This window comes from Musca autumnalis, unplaced genomic scaffold (genome assembly GCF_047663935.1).
Source record: "Musca autumnalis isolate F117 unplaced genomic scaffold, ASM4766393v1 scaffold_5, whole genome shotgun sequence".
NCBI classification, from domain to species: domain Eukaryota; kingdom Metazoa; phylum Arthropoda; class Insecta; order Diptera; family Muscidae; genus Musca; species Musca autumnalis.
Genome location: NW_027412088.1, coordinates 15191724 through 15218484, shown reverse-complemented (window position 1 = coordinate 15218484; position 26761 = coordinate 15191724). Strand labels below are relative to the sequence as shown.

The 26761-nt window shown below is 40.1% G+C and overlaps 2 protein-coding genes across 5 annotated transcripts; one reads left to right on the top strand and one right to left on the bottom strand.

The window, feature by feature from the left end:
- Nucleotides 1–964: 964 nt before the first annotated feature.
- Nucleotides 965–25033, bottom strand: ReepB (Receptor expression enhancing protein B). Of its 3 annotated transcripts, none has more exons than XM_073991814.1 (4): nt 24751–25033; nt 5636–5868; nt 1593–1692; nt 965–1516 (listed from the first exon to the last, which is right to left on the bottom strand). In XM_073991814.1, exons 1-4 carry the CDS (start codon nt 24890–24892, stop codon nt 1443–1445), a joined length of 549 nt encoding a protein of 182 aa, XP_073847915.1. In that variant the 5' UTR covers nt 24893–25033; the 3' UTR covers nt 965–1442. The 3 variants fall into 3 exon arrangements, with proteins under 3 accessions (XP_073847915.1, XP_073847916.1, XP_073847917.1); XM_073991815.1 differs by lacking the exon at nt 24751–25033 and adding an exon at nt 19927–23338; XM_073991816.1 differs by lacking the exon at nt 24751–25033 and adding an exon at nt 5947–6216.
- Nucleotides 14408–15410, top strand: LOC141406429 (dynein regulatory complex protein 8). 2 transcript variants are annotated; one of them, XM_073991813.1, is made up of 4 exons: nt 14408–14563; nt 14638–14875; nt 14938–15148; nt 15360–15410. In XM_073991813.1, the coding sequence occupies exons 1-4, from the start codon at nt 14551–14553 to the stop codon at nt 15369–15371; spliced, it is 474 nt and encodes a 157-aa protein (XP_073847914.1). In that variant the 5' UTR covers nt 14408–14550; the 3' UTR covers nt 15372–15410. The 2 variants fall into 2 exon arrangements, with proteins under 2 accessions (XP_073847914.1, XP_073847913.1); XM_073991812.1 differs by lacking the exon at nt 15360–15410 and adding an exon at nt 15209–15353.
- Nucleotides 25034–26761: the final 1728 nt, after the last annotated feature.

Sequence of the window (26761 nt, the reverse complement as noted above, 5' to 3'; positions counted from 1 at the left end):
ATCGAATTTAACCGAAATTACGACATGTTTCTCATCTTAGTACTAATATTCCTTCCATCATATACACTTCTAATGCGTTCCTTTAAGCTCTATCCAGGATGAACACAATGGTCCATAAGGTCTCCGAGTGAAGTCGCTGTGAATTTCGGCAGTTACGTTCCTCTAACCTAACACATACGTGTTTACATTAGATCTCTATGCCGGGTTAACATTATTTTTTATGATAAATAGAAAGTTAGACTAGGTTTGCATGGTCAGCTACAAAAAACATTGACCACTTCACTCGGAGACTTTTGTCCATAGAGTTCATCTTGGATAGATTATGATAAGATGCTATGGTTGCAACTTTGCGGAGGAGCTACCTAAAGGAATGCATCGACAGAGCCCATCGTGGAATTGTATCTGATTTTGGGAGTCATTCCTTTCCATAGTTATCTTGCCAAACAGACATTTTAGTCTGTCACTGTAGGAGTATGGCCGAAAGCAAGGACTTTTACACCAAAAAATTGTGTCGGAATAAAAATCACAAGTATATAAATTAAAAAAAATCCTCGAACAGCTCTTAGCTTTGAACTATTCTGGGAATTTTATGTACGTTTGGAAGACATTTTACGATGTGAAAAGTTTTGGCCAAATAGTATACTCAATTCGTGAGGTATCGTGATCGTCGGTCATTTTTGTTGGTACCGTCATGGACCATTATCTTAGGAAGTATGGACTTGTCCCAAAAAATATTGACAGCGAGGACAACCTGCTGCAAAATTTCATGTAGATCCGACAAGAATGTCCCAAAAATTAATCTGGAGGAAATACTACGTTGTGCAAAATTTGGACCCAATTGGTTAACTCCCTTTCGAAACTTTGCGGGGGAGGTACCCGAAGTGTGGACCCGTAAATAGATTCATCCGTTCACGAGTTACTGCCCAGTAAAATGCTTCAAAGCTTTAAATAAAAGTACGCAAAGTAAATTTTTCAACAAGACGTTTAACATTTATTTTTTGTTGCTGTTGTTTTGTATTCCTTTCTTTTTATGCATTATCATACGAGACGCCTTAATTGTAATTATCAAAATAAAGTTAATTTTGTTGTTGTTTTATGTTTTTTTTTTATAATAATAATTGAAATTTAAAAACTCGTTTAAGATTAAATCTGAGGTTAACACGAAGACACATATGTGATGACACATGATTTCCAACTACCATAAAATTCCATTACCAAAAATATAGAAAAAAGAGAAACAAATCAAGGCATAGTGGAGTAGTGGAAGCGCCGCATCGGCTACTTCATAACACTCATTGTTGCCTCATTTTGCTCAGCGTGAGTGAGAAAATGGTCTGATGAGAGGTGTTGTGTTGTGTAATGGTTTCGGAAAGGAGGTATGTTGTTTATGATGTTGTTAAATGACTTCTTTAGTAGCGATTTTGTTTCTGTATTCTTGAATTTTATTCATTTTTCAAAACTGAACCAATATTTTTCTTGGCCTGGCCAATGGCTTTGTCTATCGCACTGTCAACAGCTGTAATCAAAAGAAAACAAAGAAATATTTATTAATTAAACAGGTTAATTAGTTCGAGAATTTAGTTCATAATTACCTTGATGATGTTTAAGGAAGTATGGGCGCACAATGCGATTGTAAATGACATAAGAACCGTTTTGTTCTGTGGGTAACATGCACCAGATTAGGAATCCACACTGCAACGAAATAAAAACAAAAGTGAATCAATGAACATATGTGACTAATTGATATCAACAGATGACAAACTGTTCTCTGTGAAAGAGAAAAACTGTCACAAATTTCTTTCTGAAAGCATGTGATAGAACATTTGGCTAAAGGTGCTGTGTCTTGCAAAGCCATTAAAAAAACAACAACAAAAAAATCTCGTGACCCTAAAACCCATCATCGTTGTACGTGTTTGACAGGAAGAATGTCTAAAAAGCATGCATATGTTGATGAAACTATTCCGAACAAAAAATATACAAATATGTATGTATTTGGTCTTTTCTTAAGAGCAATTCAAAAGACCACGGCAAACAAATTAAAAAGACATTAACGGTGATGAAATATCCAGCTGTGTAATGTTGGCAACATTTCCTGAGTATCTCAGCCATGTAAAACTATTCTACAAGTAGTGTTAGCTATAAAAACGTTCTCATATTATTGAGCTAATATAAAACGAGCTAATATTAAGGGCTGTTCAAGGATGCCTATCTACCGGCACCAGCTAATACGACTTGTGACACGATAAGATACGACATGTATATCCTTTTTGACCAAAACTTTGCAGATCCTAAAACTTCTTTTAAACGTACTCGTGCTCTCTTTCTTATTTACTCTATTTGTCCTCTATTTTCATTGGGCGTACACTATGTCCTCTATTTTTGATTTGTTTTACAAACATGTACAAATAAACAAGTGATACCTAGGTAATCCAACGTACGTGGAATTCAGGAACAAGAAGTCCAAACCCCGTAGAGTGAAACAGAGAGTTCCCCAAGGTGGGATGGTATCTCCGGAACTGTTTAACCTCTGTCTCTCCTGTATTCCGCCCCAACAGACGGCATCGAGATCGTAACGTATGCGGATGATTGCACGATCCTGGCGTCGGGTACCTATCCTGATGACATCTGTGAGAGACTGAACAACTATTTAACCGATCTTACCGCCTTTTTCCATTCGAGGAATATGCAGATTTCCGCCACAAAATCAACAGCCACTCTGTTCACCACATGGACAGCGCAGTTTGGAAGAGAATTAAATGTCGTGGACGACGGTAGCAGAATTCCGACCACAAACTGCCCCAAAATTTTAGGGGTCACTTCGACACTACTTTCACGTCGTGCGCGCACGCCACAGCTATCTGCGACAAACTGAAAAGTAGCAACAAGGTCCTCAAGTCCCTAGCCGGCAGTGCTTGGAGTGCAGATAAAGAAACCTTGTTGACCACATATAACGCGATAGGTCGGTCTGTGGTAAGCTATGCGCGGCCAGTCTGGCCCCCGAGATTATGTGATACGAAGTGGAAAAAGATTCAAACTTGCCAGAATGCCGCCATAAGAAGAGCAACAGGGTGCCTCCTCAAATCTACAGTGGACCATCTACATGAGGAGGCAAAGATTCTTCCAGTAAAGCAACACAATGAGATGCTTTCGTTGCAGTACCTGCTTGGATGTTACAGTGTGAGCCATCCCAATCACCATCTTGTGGGTAGGCCCGGCACATACAGGCAGATCAGCAAGGATATCCATGCTCTAGAGGGAGAGGTCCAACGATATAGGAGAGAACCCCTAGATCAACAAGCGTATCAAGCAGGTTTAAATAGTATTCACACGGATGCAGTTGCCAAGGCCTTAAGCAGTTATAGTGTGAATAAAGTTCTCGAAATACATCCCCCATCTATTGCAGCTGAGGAGCGTCAGCTGCCACGACAAACTAGAGTAGTTTTGGCTCAACTACGCTCGGGATACAACAACAACGAAGAAACCCTAGGCAGAAGCAGGTGTTCTTGTGTCGTTAGAAGACCTCCAAGTCTTCTGTTGTCTATAGAAGACCTCTAAAGGTCTTCTGTAGTTCATATAAGACCTCAAGAGGTTTTTCTGTTGTCTTAAGAAGACCTCAAATGGTCTTTTGTTGCCTTTCGAAGACCTCCAAAGGTTTTTTGTTAGCTTTAGAAGACCTCAAAAGGTCTTCCGTTGTCTTCAGAAGACCTCAAGAGATCTTCTGTTGTCTTAAGAAGACCTCAAAAGATCTTTTGTTGGCTTTCGAAGACCTCAAAAGGTCTTCCGTTGTCTTAAGAATACCTGTTGGCTTTGGAAGACATCGAAAGGTCTTCCATTGCCTTTGGAACACCACCAAAGGGGTTATGTTGTCTTTAAAACACCTTAAAAGGTCTTCTGTTGTCCTTCGAAGACCTCAAGAGATCTTCTGTTGTCTTTAGAAGACCTCCAAAGGTCTTATGTTGTGTATAGAATACCAACAGAGGTCTTCTGTTGTCTTTAGAAGCACCACAAAAGTCCTTTGTTGTCTTTAGAAGACCTCAAGAGATCTTCTGTTGTCGTAAAAAGACCTCAAAAGGTCTTTCGTTGCCTTCCGAAGACCTCCAAAGGTCTTTTGTTGGCTTTAGAAGACCTCAAGAGATCTTCTGTTGTCGGAAGAAGATGTCCAAAGGTCTTTCGTTGCCTTCCGAAGACCTCCAAAGGTCTTTTGTTGGCTTTAGAAGACCTCAAAAGGTCTTCCGTTGTCTTTAGAAGACCTCAAGAGATCTTCTGTTGCCTATAGATGACCTCAAGAGATCTTCTGTTGTCTTAAGAAGACCTGTTGGCTTTGGAAGGCATCGAAAGGTCTTCAATTGCCTTTGGAACACCACCAAAGGTCTTATGTTGTCTTTAAAAAACCTTAAAAGGTCTTCTGTTGCCTTTCGAAGACCTCAAGAAATCTTCGGTTGTTTGCTTTCGAAGACCTCCAAAGGTCTTTTGTTGGATTTAGAAGACCTCAAAAGGTCTTCCGTTGTCTTTAGAAGACCTCAAGAGATCTTCTGTTGTCTTAAGAAGATCTAAAAAGGTCTTTTGTTGCCTTTCGAAGACCTCCAAAGGTCTTTTGTTGGCTTTAGAAGACCTCAAGAGATCTTCTGTTGTCGTAAGAAGATGCCTAAAGGTCTTTTGTTGGCTTTAGAAGACCTCAAAAGGTCTTCCGTTGTCTTTAGAAGACCTCAAGAGATCTTCTGTTGTCTTAAGAAGACCTCCAGAGGTCTTCTGTTGGCTTTGGAAGACATCGCAAGGTCTTCAATTGCCTTTAGAAGACCACCAAAGGTCTTATGTTGTCTTTAAAACACCTTAAAACGTCTTCTGTTGCCTTTCGAAGACCTCAAGAGATCCTCTGTTGTCTTTAGAAGACCTCCAAAGGTCTCATGTTGTGTACAAAATACCAACAGAGGTCTTCTGTTGTCTTTAGAAACACCCCAAAAGTCCTTTGTTGCCTTTAGAAGACCTTCAAAGATCTCCTGTTGTCTTAAGAAGACCTCCAGAGGTCTTCTGTGATCCTTAGAAGACCTCCAAAGGTTTTCTGTCCTATTTTTTGGACTGTAACTTTCTACACATTTGTATATGTACTCTATTTTCATTCCAAAAATATTGGTCACCGTAATTATATAGGACAATATCTTCAGGTACCTTCTTTACAATAGTTCAAAAATTTCGCTAAATGTAGTTTAAAGGCTGTTCAAGGCTAGTTTTGAAATGTCTACCGAAGGTAGACCTTGTGGTCCGAATCACAAGGATATATTTTTTTTGTCATGGGCAAGTAAGTCTAGGCTTCTAGACGAAAAGGTCCAAAAGCTCTAAATGGCACGATGACAATCTAAAGGAATTTCACCCAAAATTAGATCCAGCTTCAAGATAGAATATGCCGGTCCTTCTCCCCAGAAGTTCAATAGCTTTGCTCTTTCATCTTGTTTAAGGCCACTTCTCATATCATGGACCACTAACAACAACAATCTTTTGGGAGGAGATATCCTGCCAACTTACATCTGATTCGTTGGAAGTATCTAGTAATGAGAATAAAAGGACTATACCCCTTTTTACACCCTCTACCAACTAGCCTTAATCGAAAGCAATGATAAACAAAAAAAAAAACACTTACCTTAATCAACCAGTAGAATGGAATGATCGATGTCAATATAACTGAGAAATATTCAATAATTGACATGATGCCATAGGTTACCCAATATGTTAGCCATTTGGTGTCATCCAATTTTGTGCTGGACTCAATGGCATGTATCGAAACATAGGCAGGATAGACCACACCAATGATATTGCACAGCAATTGAGCTCCATAGCCAAAGATCAAGTACAATGCACAAAAGCCAGCAGCACCTGTAAAACAACAACAACAATAAAAGACAAAATGTTAACACAGAATTTGAAAAATATTTAAAACTTCACAAAATTCACCATATTGCGCTATGGGATTTTCGGTAAAAATGCTTATAATTTTATTTTGTAATTGTTCAAACATTTTTTGTTTATTAAATTATTTTTTACAACTAAGTTTAAAGATGTTTGTTTGCCGATTTGTATAATACTGGCGCAAATATATTGAAAATAAAATTCTTCTTTTGATGCGAAAATCAAGTTTCCAATCCTAGCCACAATGACTGTTCCGGCACTATGCGGTCAACTGTGTAAATCCTAAAACAATTGTGCGGTTTGAAATAAAAAAATAGAGTACCAATATACAATTCTATAATTAAAATTTAGCTCTTGGTAATTTTTTACATTGGTTTTGTAGTGTTTGTGACTAAATGTGCTCGTGAGTGAGTACTAGCGCCGCAACAGCAACAGCATGATAAGTACCAGCAGCAGCAGCAAGCAGTTGGTACTGTTGACAACAAAACAAAATCAATCATATTTCTAAGGAGTGTAATTTATGCATCATTAAATATTAGCCCTATTGTGTTATAGAAATTGTTTAAATTAATTAAAAAAGAAAATATTTTCTTTTTTGCACAAATTGTTATATTTGTGTGGCACTTTGTTGAGGAACTTTGTTTGTATATGAAAATTTGTTCACATAAGGAGGCAACCAATCGATAGTCTAAGCGGGATTGCCGTGTTTGGAAAGCAATTGTTATAAGGAAGCTGCCACTGTAAGATTCGTCTTTAATTAGGTGATCCAATAGATAAAACTAAGATAACATCCTACGGCGGCGGTTTCTTCGACAACGGATTGACCCGGAACAATACTACATCAGCATTCCGGCCAGCGACTGCCACCCCAGTCTAAGCTGTTGCACGCCATATCCACACATATCAGTCGAGGATCCAGATCGAGAAAAGGCCGTGCGACCGAAAAGTCAAAGTGGCTCTTCACCTATTAAAGGCCTTCGATCGAGGACATCCCTCCAGTCGTGTTAGAAACGTTGGATAACCAAATATTAGTGGCGATGCCAGAAAAGTTCAGAAATATGATGTCAAAGAGTGAAACAGGGAGTTCCATCAAATTGGTGCGGAATTGTTTAACCTCTACCATTCTGCAATTCCACACCCTTTGGGCGACATATAGGATCGTAATGTATGCGAATTAATGTACGACCTTCCCCAGGTCCTATCGTCGAAGACATTGCGATAGAGGAAAATGATAATATCTGCACAAATAAATCTATGGCCACCTGCACGGCTGAAATGAGGCTCCCCATGAACATACTGATCGATGGATGTCCTGATTCCGACCACCATATACCCCAATATATTGGGTGTATCGTTCGACATAATGTTTACCTCGTCCGCACAAGCCACAACTACTAGATCAACAAACATGTACACACACTGAGGAGGTGAGTAGGTGGGGGATTCGCTTTCCTATTGCACCAGTCTGTCCAATACAGACCTATCTCGCTTGAGCCTGTCTCTAATGACCCGTAAATGGAATGTATGGGGGTAGCAGTCAGGTGTGGAGCTGCCGAGATAGAGTTGCTGAATGTATACATCCCGCCGAGAAATAGCTGTATCCCTGATTATAGGCCTGACATTAGCCCGCTATTGCAAGGTCATAATCGTCTGGTCCTGGGGGATTTTAATGCACATCATGAGATGTGGCATTCGGCCCTCGGAAACGACCAGAGAGGTACAGCGCTGGCTGAGCAGATTGATAGCTCTACGTTTTGCACGGTCAATGAGGACGCCCCTACCAGAATTAGAGGAGAGTGTCACAGTTCGCCTGACATAACCATTGTGTAACCTGGTCTGACAAATGACGTTACCTGGCAACCCGTCATTTCCCTTGGATCAGACCATCTCCCCATAATTGTCTCCATTAGCAGACCACCCGACTTCATCACCTCTGAACGCCGCACGTTCGTCAATCATAAAAAAGCTGATTGGCCGAGTTTCAGAGAGTTCACCAATCACCGCTTCAGAGAATTTATTTATTTTATTTCTTTTAGTGAATGCAATTTTAAGGCCTTGCCCAATCCTTCTGATGTTCGTGTAACGGAAAGGACGTTCCGGGACATCATCACTGCTGCAGCCGCTCGCCATATCCCTGCTGGGCGAATACCCGAAGTAAGACCAAATTTCCCAGTAGAGGCGACGGGATTAGCAAATGAGCGTGATGAGCTTCGTCGTATCAACCCCAATGATCCCAGAGTCAGGGAGCTGACACTGGAAGTTAACAGGCTGGTCGGCGAGCATAAGCGGAACAAATGGTTAAATCATCTGAAGAGCTGCAACATTGGATCCGGTTTAGGTGAATTGTGGGCAACGGTTAAGTCACTCTCGAACCCTGGAAGAAGGGAAGATAGGACCTCAGTCACGTTTGGCAACGTTACGTTGACTGACCCGAAGATGTGCGCAAGTAATTTCAATCGACAGTTTGTTGAGCTATACGAGAGTGACAGGGCGAAGAGAAGAATATTACGTCGCATCAGATCTCTTCCTGCCGAGGATGAACCACCACAATTTACAATGGATGATGTTGCCAATGCCATCAGGAACGCTAAATCATTCAAAGCGTTGGACCCTGATGGAATCTCCATGGTAATGTTGAAGCAGCTGGATGAGCCAGGAGTCGAGTATCTCACCAAAGTCTTCAACTTGTCGCTAGCCACCCTCGTTGTTCCCGAAGTCTGGAAAATGGGCAGGGTGGTCCCACTACGGAAGCCAGGCAAGGATGCCAGCAAAAGTGAATCGTACAGACCGATTTCGCTTTTGTCGCCCGTAGCAAAGACACTTGAGGCCTTGCTCCTCCCCAGTATCAGAAATAGCTATCAAGTTGCCGATCATCAACATGGATTCCGTAAGCAGCACAGCACGACAACAGCGCTGCACGCCATTACCACATATATCTGTAAAGGACTCAACCAGAGACGGTCGTGCGATAGAACAGTGATGGTGGCGCTTGACTTATCAAAAGCCTTTGATACAGTCAGGCACTCCACGCTGTTTGAGGACATTGAGCAGACAACCCCCCGGCCAAACTTGAAACTTTGGATAGTCAACTATATGTGTGGACGCCAGTCGTACGTGGAATTCAGGAATAAGAAGTCCAAACCCCGTAGAGTGAAACAGGGAGTTCCCCAAGGTGGGGTGATATCTCCGGAACTGTTTAACCTCTATCTCTCCTTTATTCCACCCCCTCTAGACGGCATTAAGATAGTGACGTATGCGGATGATTTGTGTTGTTGTTGTAACAGTGTTTTTGTTATGTTTATTTGTTCGTTCCTCTGTTCAATCTGGCTCTGGGTCTATCGCCAGTTCAAGAAAAGTGGCTGCTTCGATGGGATGTAGCCATAGATCCACTGGAGTTAGATGGGTAGGTTTGGCGGGGCAGTTAAAAAGGTGTTGTGTGTCGTGCGGGCCCATGCCGCATACTGGGCAGATGTCTTGCACGGTGCGATCGATTTCCGCCCAATAAGAATTTAGGCGACTGCAATATCCCGAGCGTAGTTGGGCCAAAACTACTATAGTTTGTCGTGGCAGCTGATGCTCCTCAGCTGCGATAGATGGAGGATGTACTCCAAGTACTTTATTCACACTATAATTGCTTAAGGCCTTGGCAACTGCGTCCGTGTGAATGCTATTCAATCCTGCTTGATATGCTTGTTGATCTAGGGGTTCTCTCCTGTATCGTTGGACCTCTCCCTCTAGAGCATGGATATCCTTCCTGATCTCCCTGAATGGGCCGGGCCTACCCACAAGATGGTGATTGGGATGGCTCACACGATAACATCCAAGCAGGTACTGCAACGAAAGCATCTCATTGTGTTGCTTTACAGGAAGAATTTTTGCCTCCTCATGTAGATGGTCCACTGAAGATTTGAGAAGGCACCCTGTCGCTGTTCTCAGGGCTGCATTTTGGCAAGTTTGGATCTTTTTCCAGTTCGAATCACACAATCTCGGGGACCAGACTGGAGCCGCATAGCTTACCACAGACCGACCTATCGCGTTATATGTGGTCAACAAGGTTTCTTTATCTGCACCCCAAGTGCTGCCTGCCAGGGACTTGAGGACCTTGTTCCTACTTTTCAACTTGTCGCAGATAGCTGTGGCGTGTGCGCACGACGTGAATGTAGTGTCGAATGTGACCCCTAAAATTTTAGGGCAGTTTGTGGTCGGAATTCTGCTACCGTCGACCACGACATTCAACTCACGTCCAAACTGCGCTGTCCATGTGGTGAACAGAGTGGCTGTAGATTTTGTGGGGGAAATCTGCATATTCCTCGAATGGAAAAAGGTGGTAAGATCAGTTAAATAGTTGTTCAGTCTCTCACAGATGTCATCAGGATAGGTACCCGACGCCAGGATCGTGCAATCATCCGCATACGTCACGATCTCAATGCCGTCTGGAGGGGGTGGAATACAGGAGAGGTAGAGGTTAAACAGTTCCGGAGATATCACCCCACCTTGGGGAACTCCCTGTTTCACTCTACGGGGTTTGGACTTCTTATTCCTGAATTCCACGTACGACTGGCGTCCACACATATAGTTGACTATCCAACGTTTCAAGCTTGGCCGGAGGGTTGTCTGCTCAATGTCCTCAAACAGCGTGGAGTGCCTGACTGTATCAAAGGCTTTTGATAAGTCAAGAGCCACCATCACTGTTCTATCGCACGGCCGTCTCTGGTTGAGTCCTTTACAGATATATGTGGTAATGGCGTGCAGCGCTGTTGTCGTGCTGTGCTGCTTACGGAATCCATGTTGATGATCGGCAACTTGATAGCTATTTCTGATACTGGGGAGGATCAAGGCCTCAAGTGTCTTTGCTACGGGCGACAAAAGCGAAATCGGTCTGTATGATTCACTTTTGCTGGCATCCTTGCCTGGCTTCCGTAGTGGGACCACCCTGCCCATTTTCCAGACTTCGGGAACAACGAGGGTGGCTAGCGACAAGTTGAAGACCTTGGTGAGATACTCGACTCCCGGCTCATCCAGCTGCTTCAACATTACCATGGAGATTCCATCAGGGCCCAACGCTTTGGATGATTTAGCGTTCCTGATGGCATTGGCAACATCATCCATTGTAAATTGTGGTGGTTCATCCTCGGCAGGAAGAGATCTGATGCGACGTAATACTCTTCTCTTCGCCCTGTCACTCTCGGGATGCTCGACAAACTGTCGATTGAAATTACTTGCGCACCTCTTCGGGTCAGTCAACGTAACGTCGCCAAACGTGACTGAGGTCCTATCTTCCCTTCTTCCAGGGTTCGAGAGTGACTTAACCGTTGCCCACAATTCACCTATACCGGCTCCAATGTTGCAGCTCTTCAGATGATTTAACCATTTGTTCCGCTTATGCTCGCCGACCAGCCTGTTAACTTCCAGTGTCAGCTCCCTGACTCTGGGGTCATTGGGGTTGATACGACGAAGCTCATCACGCTCGTTTGCTAATCCCGTCGCCTCTGCTGGGAAATTTGGTCTTACTTCGGGTATTCGACCAGCAGGGATATGGCGAGCGGCTGCAGCAGTGATGATGTCCCGGAACGTCCTTTCCGCTACCCGAACATCAGAAGGATTGGGCAATTCTCTGAAGCGGTGATTGGTGAACTCTCTGAAACTCGGCCAATCAGCTTTTTTATGATTGACGAACGTGCGGCGTTCGGAGGTGATGAAGTCGGGTGGTCTGCTAATGGAGACAATTATGGGGAGATGGTCTGATCCAAGGGAAATGACGGGTTGCCAGGTAACGTCATTTGTCAGACCAGGTGACACGATGGTTATGTCAGGCGAACTGTGACACTCTCCTCTAATTCTGGTAGGGGCGTCCTCATTGACCGTGCAAAACGTAGAGCTATCAATCTGCTCAGCCAGCGCTGTACCTCTCTGGTCGTTTCCGAGGGCCGAATGCCACATCTCATGATGCGCATTAAAATCCCCCAGGACCAGACGATTATGACCTTGCAAGAGCGGGCTAATGTCAGGCCTATAATCATGGATACAGCTATTTCTCGGCGGGACTTATACATTCAGCAACTCTATCTCGGCAGCACCACACCTGACTGCTACCCCCATACATTCCATGTATTATGTATTTCCATTAGAGACAGGCTCAAGCGAGATAGGTCTGTATTGGACAGACTGGTGCAATAGGAAAGCCAATCCCCCACCTCCACTTCTGGTGCGATCTTTCCTCAGAACATTGTAACCATCGCAATGCTCTAAGCTGTGGTTGTTGTTCAGCTTGGTTTCCTGCACCGCCGCGACCTTGATATTCTTCCGACTCATAAAATCTACTATCTCCTCGATCTTACCTCGGAGTCCATTGCAATTCAATTGCAAAAAGGCTGCATTTTCGGGGATTGGGACAACAACGGCTGGTGTTAAAGGCTGCGTGTGTGGTTGTTGTCGAGGGGACTGCGGGGGAGTTTCGTAATCAGACGACGAGGGAGTCTCGTAATCCGACGACGACTCACTGGGAACTGTGTTCACACAGCATGCAGCAACATAGTCCCTGTCGTAGTCCCTCACGTGGACGAGTCCAGAGCAACCCCTTAGATGCACCCACTCCTGACATCTATTGCATCTCACCGAAGGTTGGATGTGGGTGAAGATGCGAATGTGACAAACTGAGCACAGATATATTGGTCCTGGGTTTTCTTCCGTCCCGGCTCGGACCAATAGAATTCGGAGCAGGCATTCCGGGATATGCTGCTCCCAACACAGAAAAACGAAACAAATACGAACATGTACACACTGAGGTGGCAGCCGCTGGCCGGAACATTGGTTTTGTGTTGTTCCGGGTCAATCCGGTACGAAAGAACCCGCTGCCGTGGGATTGTATGCGGATGATTGCACGATCCTGGCGTCGGGTAACTATCCTGATGACATCTGTGAGAGACTGAACAACTATTTAACCGATCTTATCACCTTTTTCCATTCGAGGAATATGCAGATTTCCCCTACAAAATCTACAGCCACTCTGTTCACCACATGGACAGCTCAGTTTGGACGTGAGTTGAATGTCGTGGTCGACGGTAGCAGAATTCCGACCACAAACTGCCCTAAAATTTTAGGGGTCACATTCGACACTACATTCACGTCGTGCGCACACCCCACAGCTATCTGCGACAAGTTGAAAAGTAGGAACAAGGTCCTCAAGTCCCTGGCCGGTAGCACTTGGGGTGCAGATAAAGAAACCTTGTTGGCCACGTATAACGCGATAGGTCGGTCTGTGGTAAGCTATGCGGCGCCAGTCTGGTCCCCGAGATTATGTGATACGAATTGGAAAAAGATTCAAACTTGCCAGAATGCCGCCCTGAGAACAGCAACAGGGTGCCTCCTCAAATCTTCAGTGGACCATCTACATGAGGAGGCAAAGGTTCTTCCTGTAAAGCAACACAATGAGATGCTTTCGTTGCAGTACCTGCTTGGATGTTACCGTGTGAGCCATCCCAATCACCATCTTGTGGGTAGGCCCGGCACATACAGGCAGATCAGGAAGGATATCCATGCTCTAGAGGGAGAGGTCCAACGATACAGGAGAGAACCCCTAGATCAATAAGCATATCAAGCAGGATTGAATAGCATTCACACGGACGCAGTTTCCAAGGCCTGAAGCAGTTATAGTGTGAATAAAGTCCTCGAAATACATCACCAATCTATTGCAGCTGAGGAGCGTCAGCTGTCACGACAAACTAGTAGTTTTGGCTCAACTACGCTCGGGATATTGCAGTCGCCTAAATTCTTATTGGGCGGAAATCGACCGCGCCGTGCAAGACATATGCCCAGTATGCGGCATGGGCCCGCATCACACACAACACCTTTTTAACTGCCCCGCCAAACCTACCCATCTAACTCCAGTGGATCTGTGGCTACATCCCATCGAAGCAGCCATTTTTCTGGAACTGGAGATAGACCCAGAGCCAGATTGAACAGAGGAACGAACATATAAACATAATAAAAACACTGTTACAACAACAACAACAAGAACTAGATCAACAAGGCTGTCAAGCAGGTTTAAATAGCATTCCCAAGGATACAGTCGCAGATGCCATAAACAACTACCTTGCGAATGCGGTCCTCGGGGCCTAAAATAATTTCAAAGAGGAACATTGCCAAAGTTTATTAATTTATTAGGCGTTATAGTCAGTTTAGGCGTTATAACCGCATTTAATAAATCCACTGAGTTTCAAATGTCAATTCCATTGCGTATACATCAAATAAAATACTCATTAAGAAGTGTAACCCGGCGAAAAGCTATAATATAAAAAGCCTATTTGAGTCTCTCCTTTATTTTCACTTATATGAAACATTAAGGTTAGGTTATCTTGTGGCATTTCTTTCTATTTAGAGAAAATGGTTTTATTTCACCCCCAAACATTTTCGATTTCACAGACACCATGAGATATTTCCCTAAATCTTGTTTACTGTCCAAAAACAAACTGCTTGGAAACACAGTTAAGCTTAGCAACAAATTGTTTGTTTTGCCAATAATTTACTTTTGAAGTCACAAAAAAAAAACTTCAGTATAAATTGAATTCCAAATTATAAACAGTTAAGCAAAATTTCAAAATTTGTGTAAATTCAAAATTTTTAAAGACAAAGAAACAAAAATCGCTAAAAATGGAAATGCCAAGTGAGTGCTATAAAATAACATCTTCCTTGCGATCCCCGGATTTACAGTAAATCCTTTTTTCTTTACATTTGCAGTACCAATTGCCAACGATTTGGAAAAACGTATTTCCGATGCATTTTGTATTTTCGATCATCATGGTGATAAGACGATTGATGTGCGAGAAGTTGGAACGGTTTTACGATTTTTAGGTTGTGTACCCACTGAGCAGGAAACAAATGAAATTATTACGGCCACAGAAACGGAAGATTCCAGTGGGGAGGTGCATTTGACCAGGTTTTTACCACATGTTACACAGCTGTTGATGGAACACAAGTAAACAAATAATAATTGGTTATTAAATCCGAAATTAAGTTAAAATCAATGTATTCTTTTAGAATGGAACCAGCTGAACCTGAAAAATTACTAGAGGCATTTCATGTTTTGGACCCAGAAAATAAAGGCTGGCTTACCAAAGACTATTTAAGCAAACTAATGATGGAAGAGGGTGAACAATTTACCCAAGAAGAGTTGGATGAAATGATGGCCGTTGCAGTGGATCCGTTAACGGGGAATATACCCTATGAGTTTTATCTCAATCAATTAATGGTAAAAATCATTTATCTTATAATTTGTTTATATTTAAGTAGTGCACAGAGATTTTGATAGCACAAACCGAAAAATTCAATTTACGAATTAGCGGATAAAATCCAATTGGAAAAACAAAAATCCACCAAACCTTCTAGAGCATCAAGAATTTCTAAATTTGAAATTAAATAAATCTAATGTATTATTTATAATTGATTTTGTTTTGTTACAGGTCTATCTTTAAGAAAAAAATCAGCAACAGCTTTAAAATAAAACCGTTTTCATAACCTTCAAATATTTTTTTGTGTTTTATTGAAATAATTAGCGGACATATATGGACTGTGGAAAGACTATTAATTTGGAAAAGTTTTAATATTAACCTTTGATTGGCGGGAGGGAAAAAGAAGAGATCCTTAAACCAAAACAAAAATGTTGAACTTTAGTGGCGGAGGAAGTACCCTAAGTAGAAGACTGTTATGGACAATTTTTATTAAATTAAACTAAATTTGGAAAAAAATATTAGGAGATCAAAAGTTTGGAACAAATCGGTTCAACAGATATAGCGGGTACAATTTATGTGAAAATTTGTTGCACTTTTGAGAGGGAGTTACTGGAAGGTGTGGACCGATATTACCATTCTTCACACTTAAACTAAGTTTGTACAAAATACTACGAAGGTCAAAATTTTGGGCGTATGAACCGATAAAAATATGGATAGGATTAAAGCGCAAAAATTTGCGGGTATTTCGGTAGATAGCGCTTTTTTACCATACTAGCCTAGTTAGAGATCCAAAGTTTGGACCAAATCGGTTGCTACGTCGCGCGTACATTTTTATCGAATATTTTCGTACTTTTGTGGGGGATGTACAGGAAGGAGTGGACCCATAAGCACCACCTTCGAATTTCATCTAATATTCGAAGAAATATTACAATATCCAAAGTGTGGACGAACGTAGTATTCGGTTCGGACGAACGTAGTATTCGGGTTTTTACAACTTTCGGGCTGTTTTCTCAAGAAGTATGGACTTGCCCCTGAAAAAACTTTTACTGTCGTAATTGAGGCAGCGAATGCAAGTTGCTTCAACAAAAATCAAAATGATTCGAGAGCAGGTCTTAAAGTGAATTTATCCAAAAATTTGTGTGGGCAATACCCGAAGGAGTGGACAAAAATAGTCCATATTGGAACCTGATCTATATCTGGTAGATATATTAGGATGTGTAAAATGTGGACCAAATCCCATCAAGAGTTATCGTGCGCACAATTGTTCCGAACATTTTTGAACTTTTGTGGGCGAGGTACCTGAAGGAGTGGGTCGATAAGGCTTATATTCGAACTTAAACTAAGTTTGCACAAAATATTACGAAGGCCACATTTTGGACCGAATCGGCAGATCCGTTCAAGAGTTATCTTGCCCTCCAACCACTTCACACGGTGTCATAGGGTGTTTTTGCAGCTTTCAGGCTATTTCCTCAGGAAGTATAGACTTGCCCCTGATGAAACTTGTAACGTCGTATGGGGGGCAGTGAATACAAGCTGCTACAACAAAAATCAAACCGATTCGAGAGCAGGTCCTAAACTACATTTTTCCGAAATTTTGTGTGTGAGGTATCCGAAGAAGCGGTCCGATGGAGTCCATATTGAAACCTCATCTATGTCTGGTAGAAATTTCACGATGTGCAAATTGTGGACCAAATCGGTTACTCCCTTCAAGAGTTATTGTGCCCACAAATGTTCCGAACATTTTCGAACTTTTGTGGAGGAGGTACCGGAAGGAGTGGATCGATATAGCTCATCTTCGAACTTAAACTAAGTTTGGACAAAATATTACGAAGGCCAAAATTTGAACCGAATCGGTTCAACCGTTCGAGAGTTAGAGAGACGGACGGACATGGCTAAATCAACTCCAAATTGTCTGAAACACATTTCGTCCAAACATACTTGGGGTCTAAAAACATTATTTTGATGAGGCACATTTTGCCCGTATGAAAGTGTATATACCCTTTCTAGCCTAAAGGCTGAGGGTATAAAAAGGAATTATTACTTTCCTTTCCAGTCCACAATTTTAGGTGCAAAAATGTTTCGGCCATAGAAACCCCCAAATGCCAAAATTATCTAATCTAAAAATGTGTTTAATCAATCAGGTGGTATCTTAATATGGGGGGCTATATCAAAGGGCTATGGGGACTATATGTTGACAATTTTGGTGGAAGGAAACTTAAATATCTAATTACGAGAAATTTCGTCAAACAATGTTGCTAAAACACTAAAAATACCGAAAATCGGGAGATATCGTTATATGGAGGCTATATAAAAACGTGAACCCATGTTGACGATTTGTGTTGGAGAAGTTTTGTGAAAATTGGGAACCTCAAATGTCAAATTACAGCTAGTTTGGTAAAAATTGTAGCTAAAATCTTCAAAATACAGAAAATTGGGATGTACCGTTATATGGGGGCTATACTAGAACATGGATCTATATAGACGATTTTTTGCTAGTTCGGTTAAAAATTGTAGCTAAAATCCTCAAAATACCGAAAATCCTCAAATATCCTGCCTGCCAACAAAAGACGCATCTTCCTTAAATTTCAGCGTTCTCTCTCCATTTTTGTGGATGCTAGAGTGATTACAACAGACGGACTGACATGCATAGATCGACTCAGAATTTATCATCATCAAGGATCAATGCGTTACAGGCGGATAACAATCTTAATATACCTTCCATACTATGGTGGAGGGTATAGAAGAGATTCGACAATAGGTCTTAAACTGCACTTTTCCAACATTTTCTGTGGGAGGTACCCGAAATAGTCGACCGATAAAGTCGAACCATATGCAAATTATGGACCAAATCGGTTACTGCCTTCGAGGGTTATCGTGCGCACTATTTTAGAGAACAAATTTGAATGTTTGGAGGTACCGGAAGGAGTGCATCGATATTTACATATATATTTCAAATTCATATATGATACAAAAGCCAAGAAAGGGCAATTATATGGATGTATCTTAATACTTAGCTGGCCCATTACAGAACATTTGTTCCATAGACCGAACTAAGAAAAAATCTCCAATTCTCTATGCTTGGATGTATCTTAATACAAACATATAATATGTGGCGATATGGCCTATCTTCAAACTTAAACTTAATTTGTACAAAATATTACGAAGGCCAAATTTTTGAACCAAATCTATTGATCCGTTTGAGAGTTATCGTGCCCTCCAACCAGCAAGACAAACAGACGGACATACATAGCTAAAATCAACTACAAATTGTCTGAAACGGGTTTCGTCGAAACATACTTGGGGTCTAAAACCATTATTTCGATGAGGCAAACCATTATTTCGAGGGTGTAAAAAGCATCTCAAGTCTCATCTGTGATGTTTCCATTGTTCGCTTTGTTTCAATGTCTAGGTTTACTACAGCGCATTGTTTAATATACAGAAAGTTTATACAAAGAAAATTCCCCATAAATGATTCTCATGAACTGTAAACAGATTAAAGTTCATCTTGTAATGATATTCGCTCGCTTGCTTCTAACTTCCAACATTTTCTATACTATGTAAAATAAATTAACAATAATTGTCTTTTAATTGCTTGTATGGCTGGCATAAGACGTCATGAATGGGTTAATGAAATCATTGGCATGCATGGATACACCTGTTACGGAATGTTTTTCTGTTTTTTGCTTCCAGTTGAGCCGCAAAACAAATACCTCAAAAGTGATTTTGCAAAACAAACAACAAATTGCTATTGACTATTTGCACACATTTACAACGAAACTACATATACATAGGTATATGTTTAATAAAATCTAAACAATAATTGTCGTAGACACTAACCCAATGATTACACATGCAAGTAACTTACAGACAGTTGTGTATACATATTATAGTCGAAACTTCAATTTTTTCGAACTGACACTTGCATGTGTAGACGTTCGGAAAAAAATTGAAGTTACTTTCAAAGCACTTACATTGATTACTGACAAGAAAATTTTGTCGGCAGTGAGGTTGTTAGTTGGTGTGGCAATGAATATGTGTGAGTGTATTTGTGTTTTTCGAACTGCCACTTGCATGTGTAAACGGGGGGTTACCCAACCTTTACACATGCCAATGACAGTTCGAAAAATTCAATACATACACAATATTTTACTACCACAATTACATTTTTTGAATTGTCGACTCCACTGGCACTAGATTTTTCATGCCAGCAAAATTTTGAACTGGCTGCCAATGATATGTCGAAAATGAAAAAAGAGTTGCCGAGGCTATTTTTGAATCCATGTACATTTTTGTTTCTTTTAAGAATGCAAAGATTTAATGCATATTTTCAAAAAGATTAGGAAACGCAAATAATACGTCTTGGTAGCTGCAATATATTAGTGGTTAGTAAAGACATAATTTTGATGTTTTTCATGCAAATATAGGTTGATAAATAATTTCCCCTCTGGGATTATACAAAATTGAAAAGGCGGCAATACCAGATTCATTATGTTTATGATTGAAAACAATCTTTTTAAAACGAAATAAAATAAATAGTAATAAAATATGTTGTGAATTGTATTTTAAATCTGAAATATAATGCACTTTTGTGTGTTAATGCGGCTTAAAATAATTTTGAAATTGAACATGCACTGGCATGTGTAAACACACAAGAAAACTGCATGCCAGTCGAACACTTTTTCGGCATTTTCGAGTATAATACATGTACTCAATTGGCACCAACTTACTGGCATGTGTAACGGAAGTGTAACAAATCAAAATTGTAACTGACAACGACAACGGGAGCCAGCAAACTTACCCAGTCCCAGTTTGACAATTGCCACACTATGACGGTGTTCTTTTTCTTGTCTCTCTTTTAAATTCTTCCATATATAATCCCATATCCACATTTGGAATTTGTTCTGTTGAGCCGCTGGTAAAGGTTTGTGATTTCGTATGAATGTATTTTTTTTTTTTAATTTGAAACGTCACACTTGGTTTTTTTTTTCGTTACAAAGAGGGAAGACAGACGAACAATGTTCGTTGCTACAAAACCAACATCCACAACTAATGATGAATTGAGATAAAACAATAAGAACAAGCACACGTCGTTTAGATATGTAGTATATAAGTAGGTGTAGGTATATGTTTGGAGTATTTTCTACACAATGTGAGTAATCGATAATGATGTGTACGGCCTCTGACTGCTGGCTAGAAAAAAGGCCACGACAACGTTTTTTATTCTTTTGTATTTACTTTATTTAATTGTGTTTTTGTGCGTTTTGTTTCTTGTTTATTGAAAACTTGTGTTTTACGTTTATGTTCTTGGCCTTTTTATCTTTCCCAATAGTTCCAATTAATATGTTTAATTGCCGATCCAAGTCCCAATCGAGTTGTTGAGTTTCTGTCAATCAGAGATCCATAGTACAACTGTTTATATGAGAGCCACCTACCTATCTTTACTATGCTCTTTCTCTTGCGCCTATAAAAATGTAAACAAAGATAATTTCTTTCTTTGGTCAACTGGAGAGACAAAAAACGAGAGAATACCATTCATTCATGGCCCACAAAGAAATGTTCGTGGAAGACGGACAATGAACTAAAATGAACGAAGTGTTCACATAATTTGTAAACAAAGGGTAAAAGAATAATAAGAAGGCAACACCTTACAGGTAGGTAGTCATGTCGGTCATGTAGATATTTCATTAATTTATGAAATATCTTAAGGATTAATTTAGGATTGATTAATTGTTATTTAAGCAAGTAAAATGGTAAATAAAGGCTCTATAGAAGCACACTTTCTTTCAGAAAGGGTCTATAGAAGCACCCTTTCTTCCGGAAAGGGTCTATAGAAGCACCCTTTTTTTCAGAAAGGGTCTATAGGAACACCCTTTCCTTCAGAAAGGGTCTATAGAAGCACCCTTTCTTTCAGGAAGGGTCTATAGAAGCGCCATTTCTTTCAGAAAGGGTCTATAGAAGCACCCCTTCTTGGAAAAGGGGTCTATAGAAGCACCATTTCTTTCAGGAAGGGTCTATTGAAGCACCCCTTCTTGGAAAAGGGGTCTATAGAAGCACCATTTTTTCCAGGAAGGGTCTATAGAAGCACCCCTTCTTTGAGAAGGGGTCTATAGAAGCTCCCCTTCTTTGAGAAGGGGTCTATAGAAGCACCATTTCTTTCAGAAAGGGTCTATAGAAGCACCCTTTCTTTCTGAAAGGGTCTATAGAAACAACCTTTCTTTCAGAAAGGGTCTATAGAAGCACCCTTTCTTTCAGGAAGGGTCTACAGAAGCGCCATTTCTTTCAGAAAGGGTCTATAGAAGCACCCCTTCTTTGAGAAGGGGTCTATAGAAGCACCCCTTCTTTGACCAGGGGTCTATAGAAGCACCATTTCTTTCAGGAAGGGTCTATAGAAGCACCCCTTCTTGGAAAAGGGTTCTATAGAAGCACCATTTTTTTCAGGAAGGGTCTATAGAAGCACCCCTTCTTTGAGAAGGGGTCTATAGAAGCTCCCCTTCTTTGAGAAGGGGTCTATAGAAGCACCATTTCTTTCTGAAAGGGTCTATAGAAGCACCATTTCTTTCTGAAAGGGTCTATAGAAGCAACCTTTCTTTCAGAAAGGGTCTATAGAAGCACCCTTTCTTTCAGGAAGGGTCTATAGAATTGCCATTTCTTTCAGAAAGGGTCTATAGAAGCACCCTTTCTTTCAAAAAGGGTCTATAGAAGCACCCTTTCTTTCAGAAAGGGTCTATAGAAGCACCCTTTCTTTCAGAAAGGGTCTATAGAAGCACCCTTTCTTTCAGAAAGGGTCTATAGAAGCACCCTTTCTTTCAGAAAGGGTCTATAGAAGCACCCTTTCTTTCAGAAAGAAGCACCCTTTCTTTCAGAAAGGGTCTATAGAAACACCCTTTCTTTCAGAAAGGGTCTATAGAAACACCCTTTCTTTCAGAAAGGGTCTATAGAAGCACCCTTTCTTTCAGGAAGGGTCTATAGAAGCGCCATTTCTTTCAGAAAGGGTCTATAGAAGCGCCATTTCTTTCAGAAAGGGTCTATAGAAGCACCCCTTCTTTCAGAAAGGGTCTGAAGAAGCACCCTTTCTTTCAGAAAGGGTCTATAGAAGCACCCTTTCTTTCAGAAAGGGTCTATAGAAGCACCCTTTCTTTCAGGAAGGGTCTATAGAAGCGCCATTTCTTTCAGTAATGGTCTATAGAAGCACCCCTTCTTTCTGAAAGGGTCTATAGAAGCACCCCTTCTTTCTGAAAGGGTCTATAGAAGCACCCTTTCTTTCAGAAAGGGTCTATAGAAGCACCCTTTCTTTCAGAAAGGGTCTACAGAAGCACCCTTTCTTTCAGAGAGGGTCTATAGAAGCACAATTTCTTTAAGAAAGGGTCTATAGAAACACCCTTTCTATCAGAAAGGGTCAATAGAAGCACCCCTTCTTTGAGAAGGGGTCTATAGAAACACCCTTTCTTTCAGAAAGGGTCTATAGAAGCATCTTTTCTTTCAGAACGGGTCTATAGAACCTATTTGACCGATATAGCCGATGTTCAAATTCGATCCAAGTTTACCCTTTTTTCAGAAATTGTCTATAGGAGCACCCATGACACAACTACCAAGGTAGTGGTATCACACCAGCTGTTCGAAAATGAAAAGTCAAATCCCTTTATAAAAAAATTATTTTTGTTGTAATTTCCCCAACAACATAAAGAAAATTTTGAAATAACATATTCAAAATTTTACGATACCACTACCTTGGTAATTGTGCCATGGGAGCACCCTTTCTTTCAGAAAGTGTCTATAGAAGCACCCATTCCTTCAGAAAGGGTCTATAGAAGCATTCTTTCTTTCAGAAAGGGACCCCTTCTTTTTTTTTTTGAGAAGGGGTCTTTAGAAGCACCCTTTCTTTCAGAAAGAGTCTATAGAAGCACCCTTTCTTTCAGAAAGAGTCTATAGAAGCACCCTTTCTTTCAGAAAGAGTCTATAGAAGCACCCTTTCTTTCAGAAAGAGTCTATAGAAGCACCCTTTCTTTCAGAAAGAGTCTATAGAAGCACCCTTTCTTTCAGAAAGAGTCTATAGAAGCACCCTTTCTTTCAGAAAGAGTCTATAGAAGCACCCTTTCTTTCAGAAAGAGTCTATAGAAGCACCCTTTCTTTCAGAAAGAGTCTATAGAAGCACCCTTTCTTTCAGAAAGAGTCTATAGAAGCACCCTTTCTTTCAGAAAGAGTCTATAGAAGCACCCTTTCTTTCAGAACGAGTCTATAGAAGCACCCTTTCTTTCAGAAAGAGTCTATAGAAGCACCCTTTCTTTCAGAAAGTGTCTATAAAAGAACTATTTCTTTTTAAGAAAGGGTCTATAGAAGCAAATGGTATTGAACTACCTCTTACGAAACAATCCTGGATTACCTTAAATCCCCTATTATGAAAGTACCTAAACAAAAAGTAGATTTGTTATTTGCAGCCTGTTTAAAATGTATGTAGATGTTCCCATGAACATCCCCTAGAAGACAATGGAGACTTCACCCATAACAATGAGTGTAGCCCGATTCACCTAAAAATGTACATCCATGGAAGATCTGAATTTAATGGCGGTGGTCATTTTATAACAATCCAAGTGGAGCTCCTAAACTGAACACTAGCCGTTAAAAATTCAAAAATGGTGAAACACATCTTGAACGTTATTTATTTTTTGCTTAGATACAACAATAAATCATACCTTAAAATTATCACATGACACTCAAAACATATGGTTGGTTATTTTTGTGTGTAGTTAAAAGATTTTTGGGGATATAATCAGGAGCTTAAAATCTCCACAATTGTCATACTCACTCAAATAAGCATTCCAAACACACTTTCGTAGTGAAATAAGACATTAAATCAAGTTTAGTTTGTGTTTCAATAAATCCGCCACGTCACTTCGTTTTCTTTCTATTCAACCTATGAATTAGTTAAGCCAAATAACATTCTAAAATTCTTCAATAAACAACATCGAACAAGTTATAGTTACTTTTTCAAAAAATCCCCATAATAAACAATAAACTAAAACTGATAACAAACCGGCGTACTACTACATACTGCAGAGAAAATAGAATGCAAAATACCTACAAAACAAAATTAAAATTGTATCGATTGTGTCGCCTTTCTTTTCGTGTGACTATTTTGGGCTCTGCGGGAAGATGCAAGCGCAGGGGTCAAACATTTCACAAAGTATAATTTTAATTATAATCTCACCATATATACATAGACATGCATATATAATGCGGTGCTGCTTTGCTCGACAGCAAATATAAAAAACGACAACAAAAAGCCCCCTAGCAATACCGCGCGCCACGTAGAAGTCGATGTATTAAGATGATTCGTGGCAATTTTACTTTCATTTTTAGTGCAAGGTAAAGGGACTGTTGTCGATGTAGCAGCAGATTTGTCATCCAACGTGTGTTTGGTTTTGCCGGCCCTACAATTACCACAAACGAAACGACGCCACCGCAAAAAGGATGATGACAATATTCGTCGTCGTAAATGACGTAAACTTTGATTTAATCTTTCCCTTTCTTGCAGATATTTACTCTATACCATGTACATATTTCCTTGCATATATTTATTTTTATATCGTTGACACAAATACAATATAAAATGTCATTAACTTACCTAAAAATAGATAAAGTTTCGGTATATTTGTTTTTTCCTCTACTTTATCAAAAAGTTTTGACCACGGTTTTGATTTGTCATTCAATGATTTATCTAATGTATCCTTGTATTGTCCGAAGAACTGTTGCACTTGGGCTGCCATTTCGAATTTATTGAATTTATTTCTTCAGATTACAATTTCAATTTGACAAAAACGAGTCGGTCCGAGTCGGAGTTGATTTGAAAATTATTGAAACAGCTGCTTTTCGGTGTGAGAAAATAGAGATGGAACAATGCCGATAACATTAACGATAGTTATTTGTTTGCATAAATATCGTAAACATCGATACATGCATAAAGTTATTTTTATCGGAATAACAGGGTGACACTAGAGCCGGCAAACTATCGATTCCAAACATTAAAGCGGGGTACTGCTTAGATATGGCAAAAATCGATGGCACTATCGATAATATCGATTATTATTTAAAAATTCAATATTGATAGATAGTTTTTCTTATCGATATTATCGGAATAAAAACCCCTAACATGAAATCCACACTCACTATCTGTCAAAGATGCCTATGCAGCCATATATGAACACCTACGTAATGAGTGGGTAACAAATGGTATGTTCCAGTACTACACATTTCTACACATTTTTACTCCGATAACCGATATTTCCTTTATGTTTTCGAAAAAAATAGTAAAAATGTGTAGAAATGTGCAGTACTGGAACAGACCAAAAATATAAAGAAATATCTACCTCAAAAGGTACTTACTTCTACCAGTTCTTTCCCGAGCCACCCAGGCAACATTGGCACAACGGATCATCGATATCACCTGGAAACATAAAGTTGATTAACAGACTGTTATCTGGTCACACGTATGGAAAGCCTTACCTGCACAGTAGAGCTGGCAAACCATCGATATTCCCAACATTAGATATTTTCGATATAATATTTTAAAATATCGATTGTTATCGATATTATCGTTAAGTTGTCAACACCATTCATTTGGAGATGAAAATGGCGGAAATGTCAATGCTTTTCTTGACAAGTAGTTCACAGTAGTTCACAGAAATGTAAAAGAGAATAAAAATTGCTTTTATTTTATAAAAATATTAAAAAAATATTGCTCTGTTCGAGAAACTGCAAGAAGCTACTATTTTTTACTACGATAAGATTTTTTCCTTTATGTTATCGGAAAAAATAGTAATTAAAGCTGTGTTCCAGAACTAAAAAGTTTTTACAATTTTTACGACTTTTACACATTTTACTCGAAAAAGCGTTCCCGTACACAAAAAAGTTGTAAAATGTTCACTTCTCTTTAAACAAAAATGGCGCTGAATGACGCTCTCTTTAAAAACTTTTTACACGACAAATTTGGGCGAGTAAAAAAATAGTAAAGGCCTGCGTACATAAGCTGCTTTGCCTGATTGCCTTGCTTTGCTGCTTCAATAAAAAATAAAAGAACAAAGAAGGCCGACCCAATTTCCAACTGATGGCAACCCAGTTCGAAATTTCGTCTTTATTCTATTATTTTTATTACGTCAGAAATGAAGCAGGTAAGCAAGGCAATCAGGCAAAGCAGCTTATGTACGCAGGCCTTTACATGGTTGCCGGCGTCTGATTGGCTGATACGCCGACTTTGACATTTGTTCCAGTTTTTTTGACGTATTTTCCATTTTTCCGTTCCCGAACTATTTCAAAAAACTTGTGTGTGAAAACAAATTTTTTGCTGTTCTCTCTTTTACGAGTTTTACCATTAAAAAGTACGGGAACGAAGCTTAAGTTGTCAACACCATTCATTTGGAGATGAAAATGTCGGAAATGTCAATGCTTTTCTTGACAAGTAGTTCGCAGTAGTTCACAGAAATGTAAAAGAGAATAAAATCTGCTTTTATTTTATAAAAATATTAAAAAAATATTGCTCTGTTCGAGAAACTGCAAGAAACTACTATTTTTACTACGATAAGATTTTTTCCTTTATGTTATCGGAAAAAATAGTAAAAAATAGTAGGTTCTTTCATATC

Bases quoted from the DNA above. Each gene is read 5' to 3' on its own strand.
- ReepB (XM_073991814.1), bottom strand. From the start codon at position 24,892: ATGGCAGCCCAAGTGCAACAGTTCTTCGGACAATACAAGGATACATTA. The intron at 5,869-24,750 runs GTAAGTTAATGA...GTTGTTTTACAG, and splicing joins GAAACTTTATCTATTTTTAG to GTGCTGCTGGCTTTTGTGCA. The intron at 1,693-5,635 runs GTAAGTGTTTTT...ATTTCGTTGCAG, and splicing joins CATTCTACTGGTTGATTAAG to TGTGGATTCCTAATCTGGTG.
- LOC141406429 (XM_073991812.1), top strand. The intron at 14,876-14,937 runs GTAAACAAATAA...GTATTCTTTTAG, and splicing joins CAGCTGTTGATGGAACACAA to AATGGAACCAGCTGAACCTG. The intron at 15,149-15,208 runs GTAAAAATCATT...AGATTTTGATAG, and splicing joins TTTATCTCAATCAATTAATG to CACAAACCGAAAAATTCAAT.